This window comes from Taurulus bubalis (genome assembly GCF_910589615.1).
Source record: "Taurulus bubalis genome assembly, chromosome: 9".
In the NCBI taxonomy this organism is placed as follows: Eukaryota; Metazoa; Chordata; class Actinopteri; order Perciformes; family Cottidae; genus Taurulus; species Taurulus bubalis.
Window position 1 is genome coordinate 24,676,207 of NC_136597.1, and position 27,778 is coordinate 24,703,984.

At 40.4% G+C, this 27,778-nt stretch overlaps 1 protein-coding gene across 1 annotated transcript; it reads left to right on the forward strand.

Moving 5' to 3' along the window:
* Window positions 1-395: 395 nt before the first annotated feature.
* Window positions 396-27,571, forward strand: swap70b (switching B cell complex subunit SWAP70b; the record flags this gene model as incomplete). The annotated part of the gene is made up of 12 exons (XM_079224174.1): window positions 396-491; window positions 3,663-3,803; window positions 11,680-11,853; window positions 12,859-13,086; window positions 14,293-14,439; window positions 14,977-15,085; window positions 15,234-15,415; window positions 19,853-19,960; window positions 21,068-21,234; window positions 22,959-23,157; window positions 24,353-24,449; window positions 26,179-27,571. 12 exons carry the CDS (start codon window positions 396-398, stop codon window positions 26,307-26,309), a joined length of 1,779 nt encoding a protein of 592 aa, XP_079080300.1. The 3' UTR covers window positions 26,310-27,571.
* Window positions 27,572-27,778: the final 207 nt, after the last annotated feature.

A 27,778-nucleotide genomic window follows, 5' to 3' on the forward strand; every position in this document is an offset into this window, starting at 1 on the left:
TTACTAAACAGTTTAATCTCAGTAAGACTTCTCCTGCAAACACAAATCTAAATTCTCAGCATGAACTCACATAAAAAAACACCAAATAAAACAGCACCCATGTGTATGTGTGTGTGTGTGTGTGTGTGTGTGTGTGTGTGTGTGTGTGTGTGTGTGTGTGTGTGTGTGTGTGTTCCCTCGCTGAGCGGTGCTGCAGCTCTTCAATCACAATCACGCAATAATAAAAAAAATAAAAAAGTCAACCCGCTGCACACGGAGCGTCACGTGACATCTCCCAGCTAGTGTCCGACGGAGAGTTCACTTCAGACTCGGAAGAGAGGAGGAAGAGGAGGAGAAGGAGAAGAAGGAGAAGAAGTCTTGGAAGAGAAGACACGCGTGGACCCTCCCGCACCGCCATGGCTCTGCGGGACGAGCTGCTGCGGTCCATCTGGCACGCGTTCACGGCTCTGGACACGGACCAGAGCGGGAAGGTCTCCAAATCTCAGCTCAAGGTAACGTCGCTTCACTGCGCGCGCGTCTCTGGGAGTCCGAGCTCTGGGAGTCCGAGCTGGCGGCGGGCCGAGAAGGAAGTTCATGTTTGGGATATTTTTGTTGTTGTTGTTGTTGTTGTTGTTGTTGTTTTTGTAGACTACATTAAAAAATCACAGCTCGGGTTTTACGCACGGAGCTTCTGTTTGTGCAGCGGAGACGCACCTGCTTCTGGATGCGATGAAACAAGTAGTGCACAATAAATGAGCGGAGGGATATTGCAGTTGGAGTTTATGGTCAATATGACGTTATTGTGTCTCTGTTTGACGTTAAAACGAGCAAACATCACACTATAAGGCACAATAAATCAGCCCCAGGAGAGTTAAAGCGATGACAGACATAATACAAAAAACTTAAAGTCGGCTAAAGTCGTGATACAGTTTCTTTATAGGATTTATAACCACGTGATGGGATGAGAAGTGATGAAGAGTCAGATCTTTGACTTTAGTAAAAGCAGGAACTCCACAATGTAAAAGTCCTGCATTGAAAATGTTACTTAATAAAACAACAATCAGGAATATGTACTTAACAATGTTACGAATAAAAGTACTTGTCCCTGTGACTCTCAAACTATTGTTTATTATATCTTTAGATTATATTTATTTATGGAAAAGCAGGATTTTACTGTTTATTACGGATAAATCAATTGATTGTTTTGTGAACATTTTGAAAATGGTGAAAGATGCTCGTCACAAGTTCTCTGAGCCCAAAGAGGCTCCTCCACGAAGCTCTTTGTGTCCAACAAACGGTCCAGATCTCAACATTATTACTAATAAATGACAGGAAAAGTAGCAAAATCCTCACATTTGTGAAGCTGAGCCACAAAATGTAACGAATAACTATCATGTAAACAGTGAAAGATCTGTCGACCGATTAATCCATCACCTCGTCGTGTTCATGTTTTGTGTGCTAAAAATCTTGAGTAAAGCTTGTTTTAAATAAATGTAGTGGAGTGGAATATTCTGTAGTAGAAAAGCATCAGAAGTACCACGAATCAGTACCTGAGTACTTGAGTAAATGTACAAGACACATTCCATCACTAACATGGAGGACCCGCCCCTTAAAGTGATACAAACACAATCATAATCCTCCATGTCAGACACTATTTTTCTAGTTCTCTAGTTGACTAGTTTTCTTAATATACTGTATATGTTGTCTAAATATTTTAAATCTATTTTGCACTTTATTATTATTATCTGTATTCACGTTATGTTGGGCAGGAGAGGAACGGTTTTTCAAAGCTGACTTTGACTTTGACTAAAAGATAATTTAACCTTTTAGCGGGAAAACGGGTAGTTCACGAGGAGTAAAGCGAGTAAAACCAGAGTAAACCTCTCTGTGAACAACCCGACACACCCACATATTTCCGGCCGTGTGTCAGTCAGACGTTGTTCATTACTTGTTGTTCTTTAAACATAATAATAAATCGTCAGTAAAGGTCAGCCGCCTCTGAATCTAAAGAGCAACGGTTCTTTAGCAGATTATTTCTCCACACTGGACCAGTTTTTACCAAACAGACAGAAAGTGTGACGAAAGAGCAGAAACTCCTCCGACCTGTTGTCCCTCTAGGAAATACAGGAAATACACAAAGTGCGTCAACGATGGACAAAGTATACAAAGTACACAAAGTATTTCCTGACGTGTGCTGAACTCTGAACAAAACATCCAATATTGTCTTTTTAAAATAACGTTGATTTAATGTAATTTGGCCATAACGACAGGAAACAAAAGCTGCAGAGGATGAACAGCTGTTGGCACGATGAGGTCATGAACCTCGATGACATCACACCAACACCTGCATTTTGGAAAAGGGAAATGATTTAGTTTTGCACTCGTTGAAGCAGAAACATTCACTTTTGGTCTCAGGCGAACTTTCTGCTCAGATAAGACATTAAGTCCTTTTTGTTTTTGTAACCTAATAAGTGTTAAAATAATACGTTAATTATTAATTCATCAAGCAATACTTACAAAAAACATTCGTTCCAGTTTCTTAAAGATGAGCTTTTATTTGTCTTTCTATGATGGTAAACTGATTTTTTTGGTCTTTTTCTTCTGTTGGTTGGACAGAACAAGGCGTCAGCTTTTAGTTTTCTATTTAATTTTATATTCTATTTATAGAGAAAATCATCTTCAGACGAATATAAAATGAAGTGTGAGAAAACAGAAAACAGGAAACGTGCGTCACCGACTTGTCGGTCTGAGCGTGACGTGAGCGTCGGACTCGGCGGGGCGGGTTCAACGCGCGCTGCTGTTGAGTTGCATCATGGGAAATGTGAGCTTGAACCTTAGAGGCGGCTAGCTCGGCTGTTGCTCCAACGGGAGAATGCTGGAGTTCTTCTTCAAGGTCTTCCTCATCCTCCTTTTCCTGGAATCAGTTCCTGAAAACAACAGTTGTGTTATTGTCAAGTCTCTTCAAATATTTAGGTTGTAGGTTGAAGAGTAAAACTTCACAGAGGAGCTCGTTCAGCTTCGTATCATAACAAAGTTATAACACGTTGATATTGATCATTGCAGTCAAACGTCTTCTGGCTCCAGCGACATTTTGCTGATATTTGAAGTTGGTATTTTTCCCTGTTTTTTAGATGAAACTAAAAACACATCTTTTCTGGACTAAATAAATAATAATTTTTCTGGTCACTTCCATTTTTATTCATTTAGATATATTAACATTAAACATAAATGCAAAAATTAGGTTTGTCAGACAATAATAAAGTACAAAAAAAACAGCAGCAAAACAAAACCAAAAATACAATCACAGTCAGGACTGTTTATGCAAATTTACATGTAAAAGATCATTAAAGGGGTGTCACCCTTTAAATTATCTCTTATATGTAAATTTGCATACATACCTGCATTTATACCTGCATTTATTTCCTGAACACACAAACCCCGCCCACGAGTACTTGTCCACTCCTCTAATTTGTTATAAAAGCCATTACATTTTTCCATAGTAGTTTTGCTTTCTTGATGAAATTGTACTTTCTTGATTCTTGTGGTTCTGAGTTTGTACTCGCGGTTGAATAAACTTATTGTAAGTCGCTTTGGATAAAAGCGTCAGCTAAATGTAATGTAATGAAACGATTCATAAATTAGTAATTAGTAAGTAATTGACAGATTATAATTCATCGTTCCAGGTTCTGTCCCACAACTTGTGCACCGTGATGAAGATCCCACACGACCCGGTGGCGCTGGAGGAACACTTTAAAGACGACGACGAGGGTCCCGTGTCCAACCAGGGCTACATGCTGTACCTGAACAAGTTCATCCTGGACAAGGTACCTGTCAGAGGTCTTCCTCTTCTTCTGTCAGAGGTCTTCCTCTTCTTCTGTCAGAGGTCTTCCTCTCCGCTTCCCGTTGGACTCTATATCTTTATTTCACAAGGGCTCAAAATGCAGTGGACAGATTTACCCAGATACATAAAGCAGTAAAGCATAAATTGAGATATGAGGCTAGACACAAACAGCTGATTTCTCCGATAGTAGAGAACCAATATCGGTTTATGGTTTTGACATGCGAGGTTTCCTTCAGGCAAAGTGAGTCAGCGCTCTGTGACTCTTCATGAGGAGAATGAGACATTATCAGGGGAACAGAAACGGAAACTTCACAGCAGGATTTAACGCTGTGTGCGCGCGTGTGTGTGTGTGTGTGTGTGTGTGTGTGTGTGTGTGTGTAGCGGCATCATTTCCACCAGGATGAGAGGATTTTCTGCAAACACTATATTCGAGGTGGAAAAAAAGCAGCTACGTTTGTTTTTGGAAATAAAAAAAGTATGTATTCTTTTAGTGACAGGTTCACTCCTTTTAAAACATTTTTTTTTAACTTTAAAACCATTTTAAGTTAAGTATCAGACCTGTGTCTTCTAAAGTAATTCATGAATGCAGTTCATCTGAATACCAGATTGGCTGCACGTGTGCTTTACATGTTAATCCTGTTTAAATGTCCTGACGCAGCAAATCTCCATGCAAGACGCTGGTGAGGAACAGTTTCTATTAGACAACAGAAGTCCATTGATGGACGCGTAGCGTGTAGTTTATCGAGCCGGTGACGACCTCCACTGTCTCCGTCGCTCTTTGTGCTGAGCTGAGACGACCACAGGGAACCAGTTACTGAACGCTGAGTCGCTCATTGGCCTCTGATGATGTCATTATTGGGGTCATTGTGTGAATGGTGAGCGTTCGGCCGGGAATCGAAACGAGTTGGGGGTTGAATTCCTGGAATTCTTGTCTCATGATGTCATGACGTTGACCTGATTCTTACACGTCTTTTCTGACCGCTTGGGCCCTTTAAACAGAAGGTTTGGGACATGATGATGTCATATATCCTCACTTCGTACATGCCTGTTGTTGCATTGTGTAATAAACGACATGTGTACGCCTTGTTTGGTCTAACGGTTACTTTCCATCTTTACTTTGTATGAAAGTAAACTCTTCTCTGCTATTCGATGCATCGTTGACTTCATCGTCACCTACTGGCTCATTATTTTAAACGCTGTGGACGTCATTTCATTTTCTTTTGCTGTGTTGTTCCTTGTGGTACTTTTTAAAGTGTCGGTTGTGTACAACCTTTTATTTAATCAGGTAGTCTCAAGTTTAGACGACACCAAAGAGTTTATATTTTCTTGACGTTTTAAAGGGATCGTGACGTCACGGTTTAGTTCCGTCTCAGTTTTTGTGATATTTCTGCTCCACAATGAGGCTTTTCCCTCAGAGAGATCTTAAATCGATCTTAAAAGATCTCTCTGAGGGAAAAGTATCAATTCCCCTTCTGGATTTTGTTAACGTCAAACATTCTCATAGTCAATGGTGAAGCTTTTTAACCACAAATGATTCATCTGGCTTTTTTTCATTCCGGACTCAGCAATTATTCTAATTATGATCTAATTATTTTTGTATTTCTAAAGTTGCCTCATTAGTTTCTTGTTCTGACTTTTAAGACTTTCATGTCTGTGGATTCAAAGAAAGCTGTCTGACCTGTTTCACTAGCAACGACGTCACTTGTGTCTGTGTGTCTGTATTTAACCCTTTAGTTGTCATGGTTTCTCTACATGTATGGCTGCTACATGATGGTGACCCACTGGTGTGTTGTTGACATCAAAGTGGGGTTAAACTCCACTCTCCGCTTCCCTTTAAGGAAGTGTAAATCCTGGATTTAGGCTCAGGACATCATGGGCCGACGTCAATCTCCTCCTTCCCCCCCAAAAAAACCCCAACACACACTTTTGAGTGTACTTTTCCATACACACTTGAGCACAACTGTCCCACCCATTGGCGTGGAGGTGACCGGCCCTGGAGAGAGAGGAGGGCGTCGGTCAGTGTATTCAACTGCCCTCACTCCTGAGGAAACTCCACCCGGTCACACAAGGAAAGTGTGTGTGTGTGTGTGTGTGTGTGTACATATATATATGTGTGTGTGTGTGTGTGTGTGTGTGTGATGCACCAGATACCCAAGAGGCAGAACAACAGGAGTCTTATTTTACACCTGAATGGAGTTGAGGGTGTTGGAAAAATACTGAAACCTTGTGTGTGTGTGTGTGTGTGTGTGTGTGTGTGTGTGTGTGTGTGTGTGTGTGTGTGTGTGTGTGTGTGTGTGTGTGTGTGTGTGTGTGTGTGTGTGTGTGCGTGCGTGCGTGTGTGTGTGTGTGTAAGCAGTGGTGGAATGTCACTCATAGAATATACTGTACAAAAGTACAACTTTGAGGTACTTCTACTTTACTTGACTATTTCCACGTTATGCGGCTTCATACTTCTGTTGTACTTTCTACTCTATAAAAATATGATGCATTGCTGCAGGATAAATAGTGGAGTATTTCCTGTTTGGTATTGCTACTTGTAGATAAGTAAAGGATCCTGTGTGTGTGTGTGTCTGTAGCAACGCAGCAGAAAATAAAAAGCACGGCACTGATATTTTACCTAATCTGAGGACACAGAAGCGTCAGTGTGGCGCTCGGTGACGAGAGACATGGAAGGCTGCTGGTTTGGCCGCAGCGGAGTAAAAGCTGACGACTCAGCACTTTGTGGTTTGCTGAAGCGTTGAAACAAGTGATCCTCTGTGACCCTGAAATACCAACGATCTCTCGTCACAATGACCAGCTGCAGACTCGCTTCACCCAAAGGTCACGCTGTTGTGCTCCGATTGTATTTTCTGTGCGACTTGAAATCTGTATATTTCTATCCTCCTCTTTTTTTTAATCTTCAAAATTGTGGCGAAGTTTGGGGGAACTGGCGACTTCAATCTCGATTGCAAGATACAAGTCTTACCCAAACATTTGACTTTTCACAGCTGGGGTAATGACGTTTTTACATAGATGACAATAACTTTGACTTTTTAAAGTCTAATAATGAGAAATCCAGTGTGGCTCCTTCAGAAATGAACTGTAAAATGTGGTGTTTATCTAAACAAGTGATTCTATAAGTAGATGATGTTGTGGTTGTTATATTTTATTGGGATGAAAGCAGAAAATCTCAAAGACTAACTGCTTTATCTAGCACTAGTTAAGTGAGGAAAATATAGTTATGGATCTGCACAATGTTAACTATTCATGAGGTAAGAAAAACCGCCTTGTTTTCAGCTTCAGAAAACCTCTTCATGAGATAAGCCAGTGTGATTTCTAATGTTTATGTAACATAAGAAATAATCCTCCAGTTTTTCCTAAAAAAGAGAAGTAAGAGACGCCTGTTTCACTACAGATTTCAACTACAGTTTATTTTAGGGTGAATGACTCTAAATCAACAACCAGCAGCTGCAGCTTGTCTTGGTCATTTTGTGCTTTGGAGCGATTCAAACATCTTTACTCGTTTCTTCTTTTCTAAATTTATTTTAAACAATGACTTTCATTTCTGGTCATCCGCCTGTGGTCATCGCTGCAGGTGAATATTTAATTAGCAACAAACCCTTTTGATATGACAGCTAATAATCCTGTTCCAGTGATAAAACAGCCCTTCTTTTGAATTGTCTTGCAGTTCATTTCCGACCGAACGTCTTTGTCTCCTTTTTTTAGTTTTAGTTTCTGAGCGAGTTGTAAATGCTTCTGCAGGTTGCAGGAGATAAAGCCGGAGCCTGAATCCTAATGACCATGTGGCTTTGGAGAAGAAGGGAGGCAGCGCTGACAAGGCTCTCATTGTTCCAGAGGAGAGGGAGAGAGAGAGAGGAAGAGAGAGAGAGGAAGAGAGAGAGAGCCAGCGAGCCACAAAGGCAAACAAGACGAGCATGACACAGCGACGTTAGCCGAAGAACAAACGTCACTGTCATCCTGCCAGCGTCTGCACCGACCCATTCAAACCAGCAAGTCCTCCTCCTCCTCCTCCTCCTCCTCCTCCTCCTCCTCCTCCTCCTCCTCCTCCTCTTCTTCCTCCCACCTGTAGATTCAGAGGAGTGTAAAACAGCAGCTGTGTTCAGCTTGAATAAAGTTTCTGCTAACGACGGATTTCCATGCTGACAGTTTTTCACGTCAGACTAAAAGAGTCGAAACCTCTCGAGAAACTTCTTAACTCCTGCGGTGCAATGAAGGCCTGAACTTCAGAATGTGTGAAGTCTGAAGTCTTCATAAGAAACCTGCAGGTTTCTGAGTGAAACTACACTTGAACGTGCTACTTTTAAAGTGAAGAAACTTTATTTCCTGCCCGTCAATAACTGCATTATTTGTATTTTATTCTAAGTCAAAACTTGAAGACTTGTGAGCAAGTTTTTACTTTGCTCTACAAAGTTTTTGCTCATTACATGTTACATTACATTTAATTTAGCTGATGCTTTTATCCAAAGCGACTTACAATAAGTGCATTCAACCAAGAGTACAAACTCAGAACAACAAGAATCAAGAGAGTACAAAGTTAAAATACAAAGTGCTATAAGTAAGTGCTACCAAGGTGCTACTAAGATGCTACTAGGTGCTACTAGGTACTACTAAGGTGCTACTAGGTACTACTAAGGTGATACTAGGTACTAATAAGGTGCTACTAAGGTGCTACTAAGGTGATACTAGGTACTAATAAGGTGTTACTAAGGTGCTACTAAGGTGCTACTACGTACTACTAAGGTGCGACTAGGTGCGACTAAGGTACTACTAAGGTGCTACTAGGTGCTACTAAGGTGCTACTAGGTACTACTAGGTACTACTAAGGTGCTACTAAGGTGCTACTAGGTACTACTAAGGTGCTACTAGGTACTACTAAGGTGCTACTACGTACTACTAAGGTGCTACTAAGGTGCTACTAGGTGCTACTAAGGTGTTACTAGGTACTACTCAGGTGCTACTAGGTGCTACTAAGGTGCTACTAAGGTGCTACTACGTACTACTAAGGTGCGACTAAGGTGCTACTAAGGTGCTACTACGTACTACTAAGGTGCTACTAGGTACTACCAAGGTGCTACTAAGGTGCTAATAGGTGCTACTAAGGTGCTACCAGGTGCTACCAGGTGCTACTAAGGTGCTACTAAGGTGCTACTAGGTGCTACTAAGGTGCTACTAGGTGCTACCAATGTGCTACTAGGTGCTAATAGGTACTACTAAGGTCCTACTAAGGTGCTACTAAGGTGCTACTACGTACTACTAAGGTGCTACTAAGGTGCTACTAGGTACTACCAAGGTGCTACTAAGGTGCTACTAAGGTGCTACTAGGTGCTACTAAGGTGCTACTAGGTGCTACCAATTTGCTACTAGGTGCTACTAAGGTGCTACTAGATGATACTAAGGTGCTACTAAGGTGCTACTAGGTGCTACCAATGTGCTACTAGGTGCTACTAAGGTGCTACTAGGTGCTAGCTAGCGAAGCACCGAGCGGACAAAGCTCGTTCCAAAACGAGACGGAACCTGAGTTTGGCTTTCAGCGGCCAGCGAGCGGCGTCACCTTGTTGAGCCGAGGAGGAGGAGCCAACTTTTTCATTGTGCTTTCAAAGTGTCAAAGCAATAAATCCTTATTTTTATGTCTTAAGTCTGGTACGAGTCCCGGTCTCAAGTTAACTTTGAGTTCATTAGCTAAACCTGATCCCGTCTAATAGCACACACTTCTTATCAATCCTACTCCCAGGAAGGTCATAATGTTTATCTGGAAACTGATTTTAGAGGCCGTAGTTTGTGGTGCCGTTTATAATATTTATTCGACCCTCATTGAGAACCAAAATATGTCTGGATGCACATCTCAGCCACATTGTACACTGTGTGTACCTGTATTCTGGGAGTATATAGAAGTATTGTACAGTATATGTCCATTCAAACTGAACCACAGGTTTTCTTCTGGGAAGATGTTTAATAATTGAAGGACTAAACTACAAAAGTGTTTTTTTAGGTAGTTGAGTTGTTTGGGAGAGTTTTGGGTGGAAAATCCCTTTAAAAAAAGATCCTCACCAGGTTTCCACACAGGCGCTCGCCCTTAAGTTAACACAATAGAGAGTTACATCAGATCCTGTGCAGCTTTGAGAACAAGTTCACTCCAACTGCAGTTGGTTCGCTTGAGCTGAATGTTTTTCTTCTCTCAGACGCAGAGAAACCAAAACAATCAGACGGCCGTGAGAGAATTCAGGATATTTGGGTTCATTGTGAAAACAACAATAATCCACTGATTCAGCCGTACGTTCATTTATAGTTGACAAAGATAAGTAACACACTATAAACACCGTGTAATTATCAGAATACTTTTTACTTCATAGAATCAACATTAGAGCTTTAAGGTTTTAGAAAAGGACAAAATGACCTTGAGTGTTCTTGTATTCATGACGCCAAACTCATCAATGTGCTTCATGGAGACTTACACGTTAAATAAACTATTTTCTATTTCCAGTTATAAAGTGAGATCATTTCCTCACACCTTTTTTTTAAATATTTAGTTTTTTTTTCTTCCTGAGATTTCAGTTAAAACGAGTTAGAAACTCATTGAAATGTAATGTGTGGAATACCGGGTTCTTGTTGTAGTAACAACAATAAAGACAACAACAATAATTAACCACTTTCTTAGCTTTAATTCTAATAAACAGAGACAGAAAGTTGTTTATTATAAAAGATAAAAGAGCAAATCTAGACGATTTATCCCTGATTGATATTATTGCTGCTCTCATACTTGACTCATTTGTTCTATAAGATACTTTCATGTTCTTTAATGTGTTCATGAGGAGTAGAGCAGGTCGAGGTGTGAAACCAGGCTCGGCATCACTGGGGCTCAAACCACCGGCGCTACGACCGCAGTGTCTTTTCTAGTCGTGGGTTTTTACAATGTGCCGCTTAGTGAGTATCGGACGGCTGGGAGTTGTTGTTGTTGTTGTTGTTGTTTTGCTGGTGGCTTGTTTGAGGGACGACTGCCAACCGGACTGGATGTGCTTCTCATCCACACGATGCCAGGCGTCTCCATGGAGACGCTCCTGTTCACCGGCTCAAGGAGAACATTTCAGCTCCGAAGCAACAATTGTATCTTTTTCTTCTTCCTAGAGCGTTCCTCCCACTTTGCTCTGGAATTTGAACTCTTCTTGTATTGAGGAAGTTTTTTTGAGACTTCCTCAATACTCTAAGTATATCTCGTTGGTACCTGTTTCTAATACAAGAATCTCTTCAGGATTAATTAAGTTCTATCTCACCTCATTTTACTACACTTTATTCAGGGTTTAAAATAAATATTGGAATACGGTTGTGAAAAATCGCTTCTATTTGGTAATAATACTTTTATTATACATTTATTAATACATCACTAACTTCTATAAATGATCAATAAAAGGATGCTGGTCCAGATCAATCTGAAGCCATTTAATGGAACAGTTCAGTCAGTAAGGGGGATTTTACCAACCTGGCAACTTATAAACCCTTCATGAAAGGGGACTCATTCGAAAGTGTTTATTTTTCTTTACGCTCCTCTACCGGCAGCAGTGAGGCCCAAAATGAGGGTCACAGCCTTTTTTTTAAGGGGCCTCAGGTTAAATAGTTTATTGTTGTTTTTACCTGACAACAGACTTCTTTGCTTTTTTGTTTTTTAATCATTAAACACTGAACAGTGTTGCAGGTCTCTTTTAAAAACCTTTCAAGTGGGCGAAATAAAGGCAGACTCAAAGAATCGCTCCAACTTCTAGAAATATGAAACTTGTGCGCTTCACTCCGACTCGTCACAGACTGAACCGCTGCCCTTCTCACCTAAAGTTGTTGTTGTTGTTGTTGTTGTTGTCGTTGTCGTTCAGGCGACGGGCAACTTTGACCTTCAGGACTTCAACAGGATGTGCTGGACGTTGAGCTCCAGGAAGAATCTGGATCAGAGCCAGCTGCTCATCTCCGACGACGACGCCTTCAAGATCTGGTGCATCTTCAACTTCCTGTCCGAGGACCAGTACCCGCTGATCGTCGTCACTGAGGAGGTGAGGCGTTCACTGTCACCGGGACCAAGCGCCTTTACTCAAGTACCTCACTTCACTGTTCATTTCCCTTGAAGTATTTTATACTTCTACCCTACAAACATCTCAGAGGGAAATATTTTACTTTTTACTTTTAACATTTATCTGACCATTGTGAGTCCTAGTTATGATTTCTGCACACAAAACATACATTGAGCTTCTAAATAAATACATTTTGTTAAAAATCTAACTGCCCAATAGGTAATATAAGTACAGCTGAAACAGTTAGTCAATTAATCAATTAGTCGATTGGCAATATAAATGTTGGTTAACTATTTTGAAACAGTTTTTTAAGTACTTTTTAGTGCAAAAATAATGAAGTTTATGTTTTCATGTGGTGATTTGCTGCTTTTCCTTTTTAGTTATTGAAATCTATTTAATTTTTTTAACTTAAAATTCAATTTAAGTGTGTTTTCCTCATTAAACTTAAATACTTTTACTTAAGTTTTTCAATGCAGCAGGAAAGCAGATGTTAGGTGGATCTAAGGGTCCTAATTCATCCTTTATCACGTGTTGACTAACTTCTGCACTTCCAGTGGGGGAAGTTATTAATGTAAATGTGTGAAGTGGAATCCAATTAGCCAACATTTATCTGCAGTAACTTCCCAGTCCTCTCACTACGCGCCCAAATGAGCGTTTGTTCATTTAAAGATCACCAACTGAGAGCTGGAGTTTAGTTGCTCTGTTTAGTCCAGTGTTGAAAAAACGCCTGTTGCTCAAGAGCAGAAAAGGAAGTTTCCAGCTTCCTGTTCTTTTACAAAACACCGTAGGATTTATTGTTGGGTGCAGCCAACGTCAGAGCTGAATCACCGGAAGAAAAGTAGATGTATGTGCTCCGACCGGCCCGTGTAGAGATGAGTAGCAGGAAAAATACTGGACGTCTTCAATGGAAATAAACCACTTTAATAAAAAAGTATAAAATCTAATTATTTTGCTTGTGTGTGTGTGTGTTACTCGCGTTGAACACAGATCGAGTACCTCCTGCGTAAGCTGACGGAGGCGATGGGCGGCAGCTGGGTGGAGGAGCGCTTCGAGGACTACAAGCTGCAGCTGAACGCCAAGCAGCAGAGTCTGGGCGCCTGGGAGCTCGTCGGCCTGGTGGGGTCGGGCCACTTCAGCAAGGGCATGGACCGCCAGACGCTCTCCATGGGCATCAACGAGGTCTACCAGGAGCTCATCATGGACGTGCTCAAGCAGGTGGGCGGCACACCGGCTCGTCACTGACCGTTAACCGCGAAAATGTAAAATAATAAATATATAACACAACCCTGGAACCAAATTTGGCTCTAGACCTCTAGAGTCTTTCCCTGTGTTTGAGTTGTCGTAGGAACCCCCAAATTAATTCCATTGCTTGTGTTTATTGTATGTATTTGTTCAGCAAAGTCTTGGGAAAAATATGTATATCTGCAAAAACATCACTTCTAAAAGATATTTTGATCATAACTATGAACATCCAGCACGATATGAGCAAGATTTCCCAAAAATGCCCACATACTAGTAAGACACATTTTTGGAAAGATTAGAACCTAAAGAAACACAGCATTTGGGTGTTTAAAGGAGTTTCAGTCAAAAAACGGTGTCGTTCGGTTCAAAAATGGAAAACGTCTGAATGGGGCATGCTGGGATTTAAAATGTCCGTCTCCTTCCACACTTGCTGTATGACGTGGTTCTAGGAAGGTTAACACAATATGTTGTTGTATTTTGTCTGCTAATAGGCACACCGGGGTTTTCACACACTGTTTTTAAAGGGTTAAAACTTCAAGACAAACGGACACTAAATGTCAACGGAAGAAATCCGAGCTAAAACTGTACTGTATATTATATGAAATGAGGAACTAAGAGTTTGTGGTCGTGTGTGGCAGGTCTGTTGCTTTTGAGTGAACGTGTTACCGGGGTCATGTAGAGACTAAAACAAGAAAACATTAATTATTGTAAGAAAACAAAGGTTTAGGGTAGTTTGGATTATTTGAAGTGGCGTTCCCATTCCATAAGGTACTTTGACCCACCTAAAAAAAAAAGTACACCAGGTTTAGTGTACGCTATATTTAGAATATTTTCGCCACTTTACCACAGCTCTTTCCCCGCGCTGATATTTCAGTCTACTTTCTTTTCACGCAATAACAAGACCGGCAACTCCTGTGTGAAATTACTGTTTTTGTCGATGGAGTCTAGTGGCTTTAAAGAGAGCGTAGACGACAGCATAGATAATGTATATATAACCCGTACACTTAAACTGATGTTAGGTAGGTCTTACTTTTAGGAGGCTAAAATAGGTTTTGCGTCCTCATCAGTTCTGCTTTATTCGTCTGTAAATCACACAGGGAAACTACAGGATGTAATGTTTGGAGAGGTGTTGAAATGACCTGATCCATGTCCTCCTTCCTCCTCCCTCTCTCTCTGCAGGGCTACATCATGAAGAAAGGTCACCGGAGGAAGAACTGGACGGAGCGCTGGTTCGTGCTGAAGCCAAACTGCATCTCTTACTTCGTCGGAGAGGATCTGGCAGAGAAGAAAGGAGACATCTTACTGAACGGAAACTGCAGTGCGGAGGCAAGAACCGAAACTCTCAGAGCCCGCTCAACCTCTAATAATGAGTGTTTACAACATTACAGCCCTCCCACCACCTTTAATTAAAAGAAAGATCTTTTATTATTAATTTACTGACAGTAATGTTAATCTTGTTCCTATTTTCATCACATTCTGGCCCGTAACAAAATGTAATAATTGAGGAATATCACCTGCATCTCGAGTAAATCAAATCACTTGTGCTCTACACAGTCCAGTGATGTTAGCTATGCAGATATAATGATTAACTGGCTATCAATAAATCACATTTTTGTAGATTTGGGGGTCGATTCCCATGTAATCTTTTATCAGTTATGGTGAGAAGTTTAGTTAATAACAGAGAAACGTCTCTAGGATGAAAATATAATATTTGTTATTTGAGCATTCTTGACCTTGGGATCAGTTTTTTTCAGTAATTTCATCGCCTCTCCAGCTGATGAAGAAAGACACAAAGCTGATTGTTGGACTTTTGTCTGTGTTTTCATAAAGTGGTATAATCCTTCTTGTTGTTGTTCTCTGCAGCCGCTACAAGATAAAGACGCAAAGAAGTGTCTGTTCCTCATCAAGTCGTCACATAAAAGCTTTGAAATCAGCGCGTCGGACAAGAAGAAGAAGCACGAGTGGATTCTGGGTGAGTTGTGGCGCCACTTCAAACACCATTCCTCTTAAAGCGTTTCATGTTGATTTAAATCACATTTTGTCGTTGTTTTTGATGCATTATTAACTCAAAACGGTCGCAGCCTTTCACTGATTCTCTGGACCTTCCTGTTCCCTCTCAGCCATCCAGACCTGCGTGAGCCTGCTGCGTCAGGGCCGGCCGGCGCCGCACCGCGAGGCTCGGCAGAAGCGGCGCGAGCTGCGGCGGAAGCAGCAGGCCGAGCACGACGAGCTGGAGCTGAGGATGAGAGAGCTGCAGCTGGCCAACGAGGCGAAACAGCTGGAGCTGGAGAACATGAGGAAGGTGAGGAGAGAACAACAACAACAACAACACATTAAATGTTCCCTCTGCGGATCCCGTCTGCTCAGGAAAGTCAAAGTCAGCTTTAATGTCAATTCTTCCACATGTGCAAACATACAGAAGATTTGAAATCTTCTCCTGTCCAACATAAAGTCAATACAGATAATAATAATCATAATAATAAAGTGCAAATAGGTAAAAAAAAGAACATTTAGACAACATATATATATGAAGAAAACTCTCAGTCTGTATTTTAGCAGCAGTCGGGTGTCAGATCAGTTCCTTTTTGTAGTATCCTGAATTATAAATAGACTTGAGAAGGGAGGAGTTGTCCTGATGACATCATCTGGTCAAAGATTCAACCTGCAGAGCAAACAAGGCGTGTGTGTTAAACACGGGTTTCAGAAATCACAACTTCTACATGTTGGTTATTTTTCCTTTAGGCCAAAAAAACAGAATGAGCATCAGTCGTGAAGGTTGTTTTCCATTATTAAAATGTAAAATACATATTATGTAAGAGGAAAAACACTGACTTCAGAGATTCAATCAAATATACAAACATAAAGGCTCCATAAAACATCTCACTGCATCACAAATAAAACCAAACGGACAGTTGGATTGAGAAAGAAACAACAGCCATGTTCAGTCAAATAAACTGGGGACATGGGATGGAAAAACAACATGTTACCTGGAAAGTTACACCGACAGCGTAATCTACAGAGGCCATCAGAAGGAGGAAAAAAACAGAAAGGGTGGTTACTGGAGTTTGGGGGATTTCCCCCCCGAGGCAGTTTCTACACCTATAAGATAAAAAAGAAAAGATAATTACTGTTCTTAAAGCCACACGGACAAGTTTAGAAACAGGAAGTAGTCCAGGATTAATCTTAAAGGGACCTGGAGGAGGAAAAACATGTTCACCAATATCTCTTGAATCAAGATAAACAGGGTTCTGACGGTCATGGAAAACCTGGAAAAGTCATGGAATTTTGTTATATTCATGTGTTCATGTCGTTCATTTATGCTGAGTTTGAAATAATGAATATGCTTTTAAAAGAAAGACGCTCAAAATATAAGCAGGCATACATACAGGCATCTATATACATGTTTATTCTTTTAATCAAACTATTGTCTCATTCATTTGTGTCATTTAAGGTTTACTGTATGCTTTGTATCCTCATTGTTAGTTTAAATACTACATTTACTCACTTTTTACTGTTTACACTGATTTCACAAAATGTTTGTTCATGGATATATATATATATCTCTCAGTCAGTATTATCATCATCGCTGCAGTTACAATGAGTTCTGCTGATGTCATCACAACAAAAGCCTTGAAGCCGATTCAACAACAATCCTCAGCGGTATCGTCACACCTTCAACACAACAAACTAAGAATAGTGTGTATTATCTGTGGAGATCTTTTAAATGACACACACACACACACACACACAAACAGAGGAATGTGTATTGAAGGACGAGGCGGGGCGGCGACGTTAAACATGTTTTTCCAGTAAATCTCCCTGAACCTGATTCACGCTCCAGTCTGATGACGCTGCGTCTGATTGGCTGTGATGATGTGGATACCGGTGAGGAACGGCCGCTTCCTGTTCCCACTGTGAGGTTAACCCTTCAGCCTCGCGAGGGGTCAAACCTAAAACAATGACACGGGATAGAAACAGTGTGTGTGTATAGTTTTACGGCAGTTTTTGACACGTTTGTCCTCGAGGGACATGAGTGCAAACATTTCGTGTGACGGTTGAAAGGATGGTTTTAAACATAGTTAATCTTGTTTTTAACTTCAACAGATAAGTTGTTTGCTTTTTTAGTAAACTGATACAGGTGTAAATTACATTTTGGGTTGAATCCCTCCCTTTACTAGATACACATTTACACTTTAATGAAATCCAATACAACAGATCTGCCTCATTAGATTGTCCAGGTGTACCTAATAAATTTACCACTGACTGCATTAACAATATATCAGAGTCTATGAGGTAGAGAACGATGGACTCTTGAGGCCAGATTCATAAAACTGTGGACTAAAACATAAAGCTGGACATACGCATGGTTCTGTTTTGTGAAGCACGAGACAAACACAGGCCTCATCTACGCTCCACAGTTATCGTAAAAAGATACAGACGCCCTAAATGACTCCTCTCCATATCAGTACTTCTGCCCGCTGCACTCCTGTAGTCTTTAGACCGGTCATTAGAAAGAACGGCAAAGAGGAAGCTCAGTTTTGCCTCATGTGAATATTTATAGCACCATTATTATGAATTCCTCACATGTTCCTCTGAACCATCGCTGGCAGTTATATCTCGATCCTCCTTCTACATGCGAGATACACACAACAAACTTTACACCGCTTCCCAATGAAGGATACAAAGAGCAGTGGAACAGGACAGAAAGGGTTAATAATCTTCAATAAAGTGCATTGTTTAGATTCTGTCTCTTTTATTTTCCTCATCGTCCGAGGTGTGTGTGCTCTCTCTCGCTGCATGTTCTGCTTTTATAAATAACAGTTGATGAGTGGGGAAATGTGTTTGTGTGTGTGTGTGTGTGTGTGTGTGTGTGTGTGTGTCCTTTACACATCTGGCCCCTGGACTTCCAGTATCCTCACCGTTGTCACTGGTGTTTTCACAGCTGACATGTCTAATCTAGGAACTATTGGAAAGTAATAACTAGTTAAATCAACTTCCTAGATGTTTTTTTTGTTATTGCTTTGTTACTTTGTATTTGCGCAATTTTCCTTTTAGACATATTTCATCGTTGTTGGCGCAGGGAGCCTGAGATCTAAGATTTAAATTGCCAAAGACAATCCCGCAATTATTGAGCGCTTGAATGAAGCGTTTAAAGCATTAACGAATATTTCTCAATAAATCTCAAAGAATACTATTCCTAAACGTAACCACAAAAGCACAATTACCGTAATTGTTTTAAGTTTAAGTCGTGTGCAGCACTCGGCATGTTGCAGAGTCCAACTAGTTCACGTGGTAGTTGTGTAACTTAGTTTGTCTTTGTCTCTCTGATGAACGCACAACAATCTGCCATTGAGGTGAAAGTCTCACATAGATGGTTGCATGAATGCACAATGAACACACACACACACACACACACACATGGCCTCACAGAGAGAGAGATGCACACACTAGGCAGCCTGGCTCTCACACTATGCTGCTATATGTAAATGTGTGTGTATATATATATATATATATATATATATATATATATATATATATATATATATATATATATATATATATATATATATATATATATATATATATATATATATGTGTGTGTGTGTGTGTGTGTGTGTGTGTGTGTGTGTGTGTGTGTATAGTAGACTGTCTCAGTCTTAAGACGGTTCACAGTCGGGTGACACAGACGAGTCAACGTGAGGTTACAGCTCAGCCACTCGTAAAACTTAACTTAATGATTAACTTTCCTTCCATGTACAAAACAACGGAGACAAGTTTCATTTTTTATTTGTGAAATAGAAAAGATGTTGAACAGAGAGGCACTCTGAGACCACAAAGTTCTGCTTAAACTGAATTTCCTCACACTTTACTATTTTGAAATGTCACCTTTTTTATGAATTATTTTGAGTGACTTGTCTGCTTTGCAGTTCTACGTCAGTTAGTCATGAACATGTGACGAGTTGTGTGCCGTTCAGCTCGAAGATGCTGCGATTCTTCACAGATTTCCTTTCTGTTTTTCTCACATTTGTTTGTGATGTTGACGCCTGAGCTGAACTTTTCACACCGCAGTAAAAACAACTAAGTGTACTTCTCCATTGTGCACGTGGAGCGGCAACATTTAAACTCACTTTATCTCTTTATTGGGGTGCACAATTTGCTGTTCCTATTTTTTATACATTTAAAAAGCGACCACGCCTATCAGTAGCAACCCTTGTTTTATAAAACAGTCGACGTCGTCAGCGTAAATGTTTGAGTTGTGTATGAAAGTGAAGGTCGGGGGAGGAGAGCTCGGTCAGCGATTTCTTACATTCGTTACGATCTGTCGTCATCTTATTGAGATTAAAACAAGCTACGCTGGTTGCATTATAGTTCATAGTCAGCAGTTTGTTTGAATTTCAGTTTTTTCTAAATTAAATCAGCATTTCTTCGCAAGAAATATTTTAGCAGTGACATAAGAGTGACTTATGTTCACTCTGCATTCCTCTTTAGAGTTTGCATATATTTCTTCACTAAATAAAAGTATTACCTTGGCCTTCTTGGCCTTTATTACACTGCGCTGTTTGTTAAAGTTTGAGTTTAAATGGAGGGAATTGCCCTCTACTGTACCATCAGTTCAGAGGTTTATCCTTCTTTTTATTTAATATTTCACATGAATTTAAGGGGGATCACCTGTTAACAGAAAGTAAAAAGGTGCTTGTATCTACTTGGAGTATCTGACCTTCGCTCCTCTTTGTTCCAGGCTCTGGAGGAGGCGGCGACTAATGCAGCAGAAGAAGAACAAAGGCGCCTTCAGACCCAGACTGAGCTGCAGGACCGCTACAGGACGGACCTGGAGAGAGAGCAGATGGTACGACGCTCCTCCTCATCCTGTCAGAACAAGCAACCTGAATACTTTTAGATACACGCAAGGGCTTTTTATTTATTTGATTAGTAGTGAAGTACAATATTTTACATTGAACATTGAACAGGTTTCAGATTAAATTAAATGTGAAAAAGACACAACTTGAATCAGACTTAAAGTTAAGACTGCAGCTCACAGTGACGCTGAAACAGCAGACGAGTTATTTTAAGCACATTTAATAATTCAGTCTGTGATCGAGACGTTTCTACGTAGCTTAATATTGACCGGCTTCGCTGCTCGATTCTACTTGGTAAATATAACCACCAAAAACACCGGTGATGACATCTAGGCATGCTCAGTGCACAGCCAGTGACTTCATGGCTCAACATTCAAGAGAGTTTAGTGTGAAACATTACAATACAACCGAGCCGCAGCACAGCATCTAAACCACATATCTCTGCATACTATCGAACTTCGACAGGGTGAAACACACTGTGCATTTTAAATGTTGTATTAAATGTGCATTTTAAATGTTGTATTAAATGTGTATTTTAAATGTTAAATGTACACAAACACATCATTCACCATCGAGCTGAAACCCGTTATCATTTCACCAGGGATTCATTCCCTAATTCCGTTTTAATAAGTTCATTATTTGGGAAGTAAATTGTGAAAAGTACACATTACAATCATATCACATAAGATAATTCAATTTACAGTGAAATAAAATAAAAATAAACTGTAAATCTTCACTCTTAACCTTTTATAAAACAGACCTATTTTTAGGCCTCTGCTCGAAATTTGCATACCCAAACTAAAAAGGGTGTATCTCTGCAACCACTAGGGCTATTTGAATAATGTTGGTGTTATAATAAAATGTACACATGTGAGATTTTGTTCAGATGTGTAAATATCAGTCATATGTTACTGGTTAAGAGTAAATGAAGATGACACACAGCAAAAATGAAAAAGTTTTGGGTTCGCCTCGGAAAAAAAAGCATTCTCTCTGCAAAGGTTGACTTTGATAAAGTGAAGCAGAACAAAGTTAGAGAGGGTTTAGTACAGAGAACATTATAAAATAGAGTATTTCTCCGTATCTTCCCGCTTCAACAGGTTCGGAAGCAGATGGAGGAGCAGGTGGCCCAGAAGTCCACTGAGCTGGAGCAGTACCTGCAGCGCGTCCGGGAGCTGGAGGACATGTACCGCCAGCTGGAGGACGCTCTGGACGACGAGAAGCGCGCCAGACAGGAAGAGGAGGTCGTCCGCCGGCTGCAGGCCCGGTCAGTTGATAAAGAGCGGAGGAGGGAGAACTGTATGTATGAGATGTGCACCAACATATTCACCAACGGAGGAAAGAAATGAGGGTTACTTTGGTGCAAAATCAGTATTCACCTCTACTTTGGACGCACAGAGGAGGAGCTTGAGGAAAGTCAAAGAAGGATTGTTTTTATGTGGTTGTTGGCTTTCCAGAAAGCAGCAGGTTAATAGACCAAAGTAAATAATAATGTGAATAAGTAAATACTAGTGACAAAGCAAACTAACTCCTCAATGTTAGCGGCTATTGTTTGACCTTTTATTTAATTTGACCCATTATTATCTTACTGCAAAAACCGACGAGGGCGGTGCCAGTTTGAGTCGTGGGTTTCCCTCCTTTTCAACACTGCAAAATTGCACACGATGATTATGCACCCAAGATGACAAAATACCATGAAAACCCTACAGCGTGGGAATCAATAAAGACAAAGAAATGCCAGCAATGTTTCACACAGCATCAAACCGCGTCCTCATAGAGACCCAGGCTGACGGTAGACTGCCACTATGGCCACCAGAAGACGCATCATATCCCTCTTTAAAAGTGTGTTAAAAGCACACAAGCAAAAACACGCATGCATGATAAATATAACATTTCGCGCTGTCCACGTCCGATATGAATTATTTGACGTCTACTTTGTCGCGTAACCACATGTAAACGGGCACGTGGGTCGAGTCTGTCCAGACACTCAACTTCTACTTCCCCCTCTCCACCACGTTTCCTTCCTCTCTGCTGACGGTTACTTTCTACCTAAAGTTTGACTGACGTACTGCACAGGGTCCGTGTTAAAAGGACAGCGACCAGTCCATTATCGTTAGATAATGAAAGCCATTTACTGGATGCTTTCCTCCAAAAACATTTTTTTTTATGTTTGAGGACATGCAAAGGGCTGATTAGAGTCACACGTGTGACGAGAAACATGTATTTCCCAGTGAGGTGCCTTTCATCAGCAGCAGCCTGTGTGCTGTGTGCCAATGGGCTTGCTCAATATTTTTGTCAGTTTATCTGATGCAAGATGAATGCAGTCAAAAACCCAAAACATCCATTAAAGTACGCAACAGTCTTACACTTATATTTAAATGACTGGCTGCCTTTCTATAGAAAGTGTTCATTCATAATATTAACAATGCGCATGACTTTAATCCACAATTGACTTTTACTTGAACCACAAGCTTAAAAACAAAGTCCATAGTTGCACTACAGCACCACCTGCTGACTCGCTGACGCATTACAACCTCCACCTTATTGTGGAAACACACATTAGTAGTTTAACTTTACAACTTTATTACACAGACTGATTAACTCTTTCACACCGGTTTGATTTAGATATGAGGGTTGACATTTGATGCATTCCTGACATTAAACTTTTACAGCCTAACGTTTTAGGCTGTAACGTTTTCAAAATTATATATATATACACACGTATATATTCGTGTATATATGTGGGTATGTATGTGTATATACAGACAGGTTTTGTTGGTGGTGGAAATAGCTAAAATGTTGGGATTGTGCAGAAGCTTAACCAACATGTTTGATTTCTTGTTAGTCTATGATGAGGCATTTAATAACCTACATACGTTCATTTCCCTCCTTTTTTAGACATTGTTTCATGTGACACTGTAATGAAGGCTCAGACCAGCTACATATGTTTGTACTGACCCGTGTCTGTCACATCTGTGTGTGTGTGAGCAGGTTACTGGAGGAGGAGGCCACAAAGAGGGCGGAGCTAGAGGAGTTCCACCTGCGGCAGCAGCGCGCCATCTCGGAGACGGAGGCTGAGAAACAGGAGCTGGAGAAGGAGCGTCGGGCCAAGGAGAGCGCCCTGCAGGCCGCCATGAAACAACTGGAGCAGCTGGAACAGGAGAGGCAGGGGGCGCTGGAGCAGTACCAGGTGAGGAGGAGGAGGAAGAGGAGGAGGAAGAGGAGGAGGAGGAGGAGGAGGCGCCAGCAGGTCCACAAGAGCAATGTGGTTGTTTTTTAAATCAATTTACAGTAAACTGCATTTACAGTGCGGCTCAGTTGGAACCTGCAGGAAGAAAAACGATGGACATTAGTTACCGCCCCATCTATTATTTATTCAAAAAAAGACAAAGCCATCGAGTGTATAAAATGATAAGAAAGGCCCATTGTTGGTGAAAGGAGCGCTCCCAGATTATCGCCACCAGATCTCAAAGTTTCCATGGTACAAACATTGCAGGAAGAAAAGAAATGCCAAATGTATAAAACTGATTTTCCCACATGCACTATTTTTCAAACAACTATTTGCTAACGTAGAGATAGAGTTTTGTTTAAATAGCCGGCTGTGCACGTGACTTTTCGTGCACGTGACCGTTCACGCTCGCCGGCCGCTCTACACTGCGATCACCCACCCTTCAGTCCCGAACTGTGTTAAGGATGTTTTCAGTGTTTTTGCAGTACTTAAGAACACCTGTAAAGTAGTACCAAATACCTTGAATAGAAAAAGTAGCACTTTAGTAGCACTTAAATGGCACTTTGTAGTTTGGCTTTCTTGATGAAATTGTACTTTCTTGATTCTTGTTGTTCCGAGTTTGTACTCACGGTTGAATGCACTTATTGTAAGTCGCTTTGGATAAAAGCGTCAGTTAAATGTAATGTAATGTAAAGTAGTACCTTTCTTTACCACATGGTGTCACTGTTTGACTGCTGGATGGAAGGCAGCTATTTAAGATGAAATAAAATAATCCTTTATTAGTCCCGCAGTGGGGAAATTTGCAGGATTACAGCAGCAAAGAGTTAATGTGCACACAAGAGACACAGTAAAACAATTTAAAAACAAGGCATATCAATAATAAACAGTAAAACAAAAACGGTAAAGAATCTACAATAACCGAATATTATTATAATATATCTATATATATATATATATATATGTATATATATAGGCAGAATAAATATAACTATTTTCCACAGTGTATTTATATTGCACAGGTTGGAGTGATTAAAGTGCTTTTTGTGTTTTTTACCTTTTATTCCAGTAAATAGAGTACTTCAAAAAGCTCCATTGTTAAATCATAAATGAGGTTTCCAAACGTAAAAACTCTCTCTGTGTTTTCTTGTGTGAACAGACGGTGATGAAGAAGCTGGAAGACGCCGCCAACAACACCAAGACCTGGAAGCACAAGGTGGCTGAGCACGAGGGAATGTTACGGCAGATTGAACCAGGTACCGACTCACTCACTCACCACCGACTACGGGGCTGTTTCCTGTGTTCAAAGTACTGTTTGAGGACCGAGACTTGATTTTAGGGTTAGGGTTAGAATTAGGTTTACATTGAAGTTATAATTCTTAAGATTTTCATTGTATCAAACCCAATTTTGGCCAATATTATTTCAGCAATATACTGTATATTTGTCATTTGATAGCCCTTTTCAGACATGCACCTCTTTAGTAGATGTGAAAAAAACTATCTGAATATGCACCTGAGTAAGTGACAACGGCCACGTTAATAAAAAAGGACCAAAAACCATTTCCACACATGTTAAATATGTCCAGAAAGAGATTAAATGCATCTTGTCCCACCGTTTAAGATCGCTGTAATAAACATATCGTCTCAATCATTATGCACAAAGTCAGCTTTACACATCAGATGAGACTACTTCCTCGGCCTTTACAAAAAGAGGAGGAGCTCCTTTTTAAATGTTTTACTGAGAGCAGGGGAACTAGTGAACTGTGACAGTGGCTCGCTAAGTGACTGTTAAAACTGTAAGTAACAGAAATGGAGAACCTCGAAGCACGAGAGCCATTATCTGACTCTTACGACCCTTTTTAAAACCTAGAAAATAAATAAAATACTGGATAAATGACTAAAAAGCTTTACTATTAAAGATTAATTTGTGAAGCGCATTTTGTCTGAGAGTTTCAGAGCAACTGGCTAGATATATATATATATATATAGATATATAGATATATATCTATATATATATATATATCTGCTAGAATTAATTCCCTAAAGCTACAAACTCCTGCCATGAATAAATGTAATATTCATCTAACTAATTTCCCAATAGAGTTCATTAGTGACTGTGTTAGAGGAGGAACAGCTCGGCTCTGGACCGTCTGCTCCCCAACACCCAAACAAACATGTGAGGAGGCTCGAGGTTGAAAACACAACATCGAGATATCTAAACCCCGCAGATATTTTTGGCTGGATGCTTCACATTAAGAATGTTGTTTACTACATAAGTAAAACGACTTTAATAGACAAAACATCCATATTGGTCCACATACTTTTGGTGAGAGAAGGTTTAGTAATTCAAAGTGTCTGCACACAGTTCAGAGAGCATCTGATCAGACATCCAGAGGGCTCCTTTCTGCTGAGGGGATTCAGGCATCTGATCAGGATGGATGCCTCCTTATAGAGGTTTTACGGGCACATCCACCTGGTAACAAGTCGACCCAGAACACGCTGGAGGGATTATGTATCTGGTCTGGCCTGGGAACGCCTCGAGGATCCCAGGAAGACTGGAAAAATTAAAAGACAACGGATAGTTTGTCTACATAATAAGACATATTTGTACGTTTACATCTGGGTTAATGATTAACAGCCTGGTCCAGAAACTGGAGCATTTTGGATTAAAATGTTCCCATTAAAGTGGTGATCAAAAATGCACAATACCCCAAAACAATAGAAACAATGACTTTCTGAAATTAGTACAAGTCAAAAACAACATGCTGCACAATGCAACACACAAATGAATAGAACAGAGCAAACTTCTGACAGATGAAACTACCTTCCAACCAGGTGTTGAACCACTTTTAAAATGTTGAATGTCCCTTTAGGATTGTTGCTTTGACTTGCCGTTTACGAAGCATTTTTATTGACAAATACTTGAAATATTCATCATACCTCTGTGGAGAATAATCTCTTGATTTATGTATTTCCCCACTCCAGGTTCCAAGGGACAGCAGCTGATCACCAATTGGGGTCCTGCAGCCTTTTCTGATGCAGAATTCAATCTGCGGCAGAAGAAGTGGCAGGAGGAGAAGAGCCAGGCCGCCCAGGCCCAGCAGAGCCTCAGTTAGACCTGAACCTGAACGGGCCGCTGGAAGGAGGTCTCTGGGAACGCCAAATTCTAAATTTAACAGGATAATATGAGGCATTTAATAATCAGGGGGCATTCAATAATTAATAACTTGTATCCCTTTTGTAGACCACCATAGATTAAAAAGGAGCAGAACCGAAACTCAAGTCACATTTTCACAATACGACGATCAAGTTCACTAATTTTAGATTAACACAAATACCAAGTGAAGAACCAAGACAACAGCTGGAATAATAAAAGCTTGGTCGCTTGGTCTTTTATGATTGAGACGCTAAAAATGTTTGTAAGTCGTGTGATGGGGGAAGTCCTCTTTTCCAAAATGGTGTACAGAACGTAACACTAGTTATGGAGGTAAAAAGAGCTCACTGGGAGAAGTCGGGTCATTAATATTGATCCATCAACCACCACGGGTAAAGTGTTTTTAGGCCACTGAGCAGGCAATCTGAATTTCTCAAAAGTGAGGCATTAATCCAACGTTTACCAAGTACTAACGATACACCAGTCCCAATATGACGGGACAATAAAAACATACAGGGTGAATTTTGAAAAGACGACTCCATCAACTTACATTTAAATCACATCTGCAGGTTACTACGAGTCATGCGTGGAAAAGAGTGCACACCACTACCTTTCATCATTTTGTAGATTTCGTATATATCTATGAAATGCACTACTTTTTAACCAGAGTTCAACGCCAGTTGAGCATGTTTTAGGCTCAACAAACTGCTACTTGGGCAAAACGTTGGGACGTGAACATATAAATAAAAGGGATTTTTGTACATACATTAACGAGCTTTTCTTGCTTTCCTTACTAAAGTTAAGCTGCATGCGGGCAGCATCAGTAACACCTGAGGATGACGTGTAATGTAGAGTCCATGTTGTCTAACAAATTAAAATACCGCTTATATGTTCGATTCACTAAACACTTTCTTATTATCATGAAGGTGTTTTTTTTGTTTTTTGTTTGTTCGACCTAGATTTATATCTGTCCAAAAGAACTCTTAAACATTTCCTGCTTGTAAATATAGTCAGAAATAAGATATTTGGCCAAAATCTCTCCCACAAACCAGAATGCTAACGGCACAACATTTGTCCTGTGTTGTTGTTGTTGTTGTTGTTGTTGTAGTTCTGTAACCACCAATGCCTTTATACACTGTCATGAGTAAACATTGTGATTTCTGTATTATGTTTTTCTATATATGTAAAAATCTAAAGACTGAACTATGGAGTAAAACACGTCTTGAATAACTGGCTTACTGTATTTTGTCTTTGTGTAAATTAATATTATTAACACTACGGCAGAATATTAAGACGTTACACAAACGGTACTACACATTCCTGCACAGACCCACACTGTTGCGTTCCCCTCAGGCGTCCACCAGGTGGCGCTCGAGAGCCACAAACGCCGGTTGGAGAAGTTCAGCATTTCTGATGGCTGAAGGCAACAGA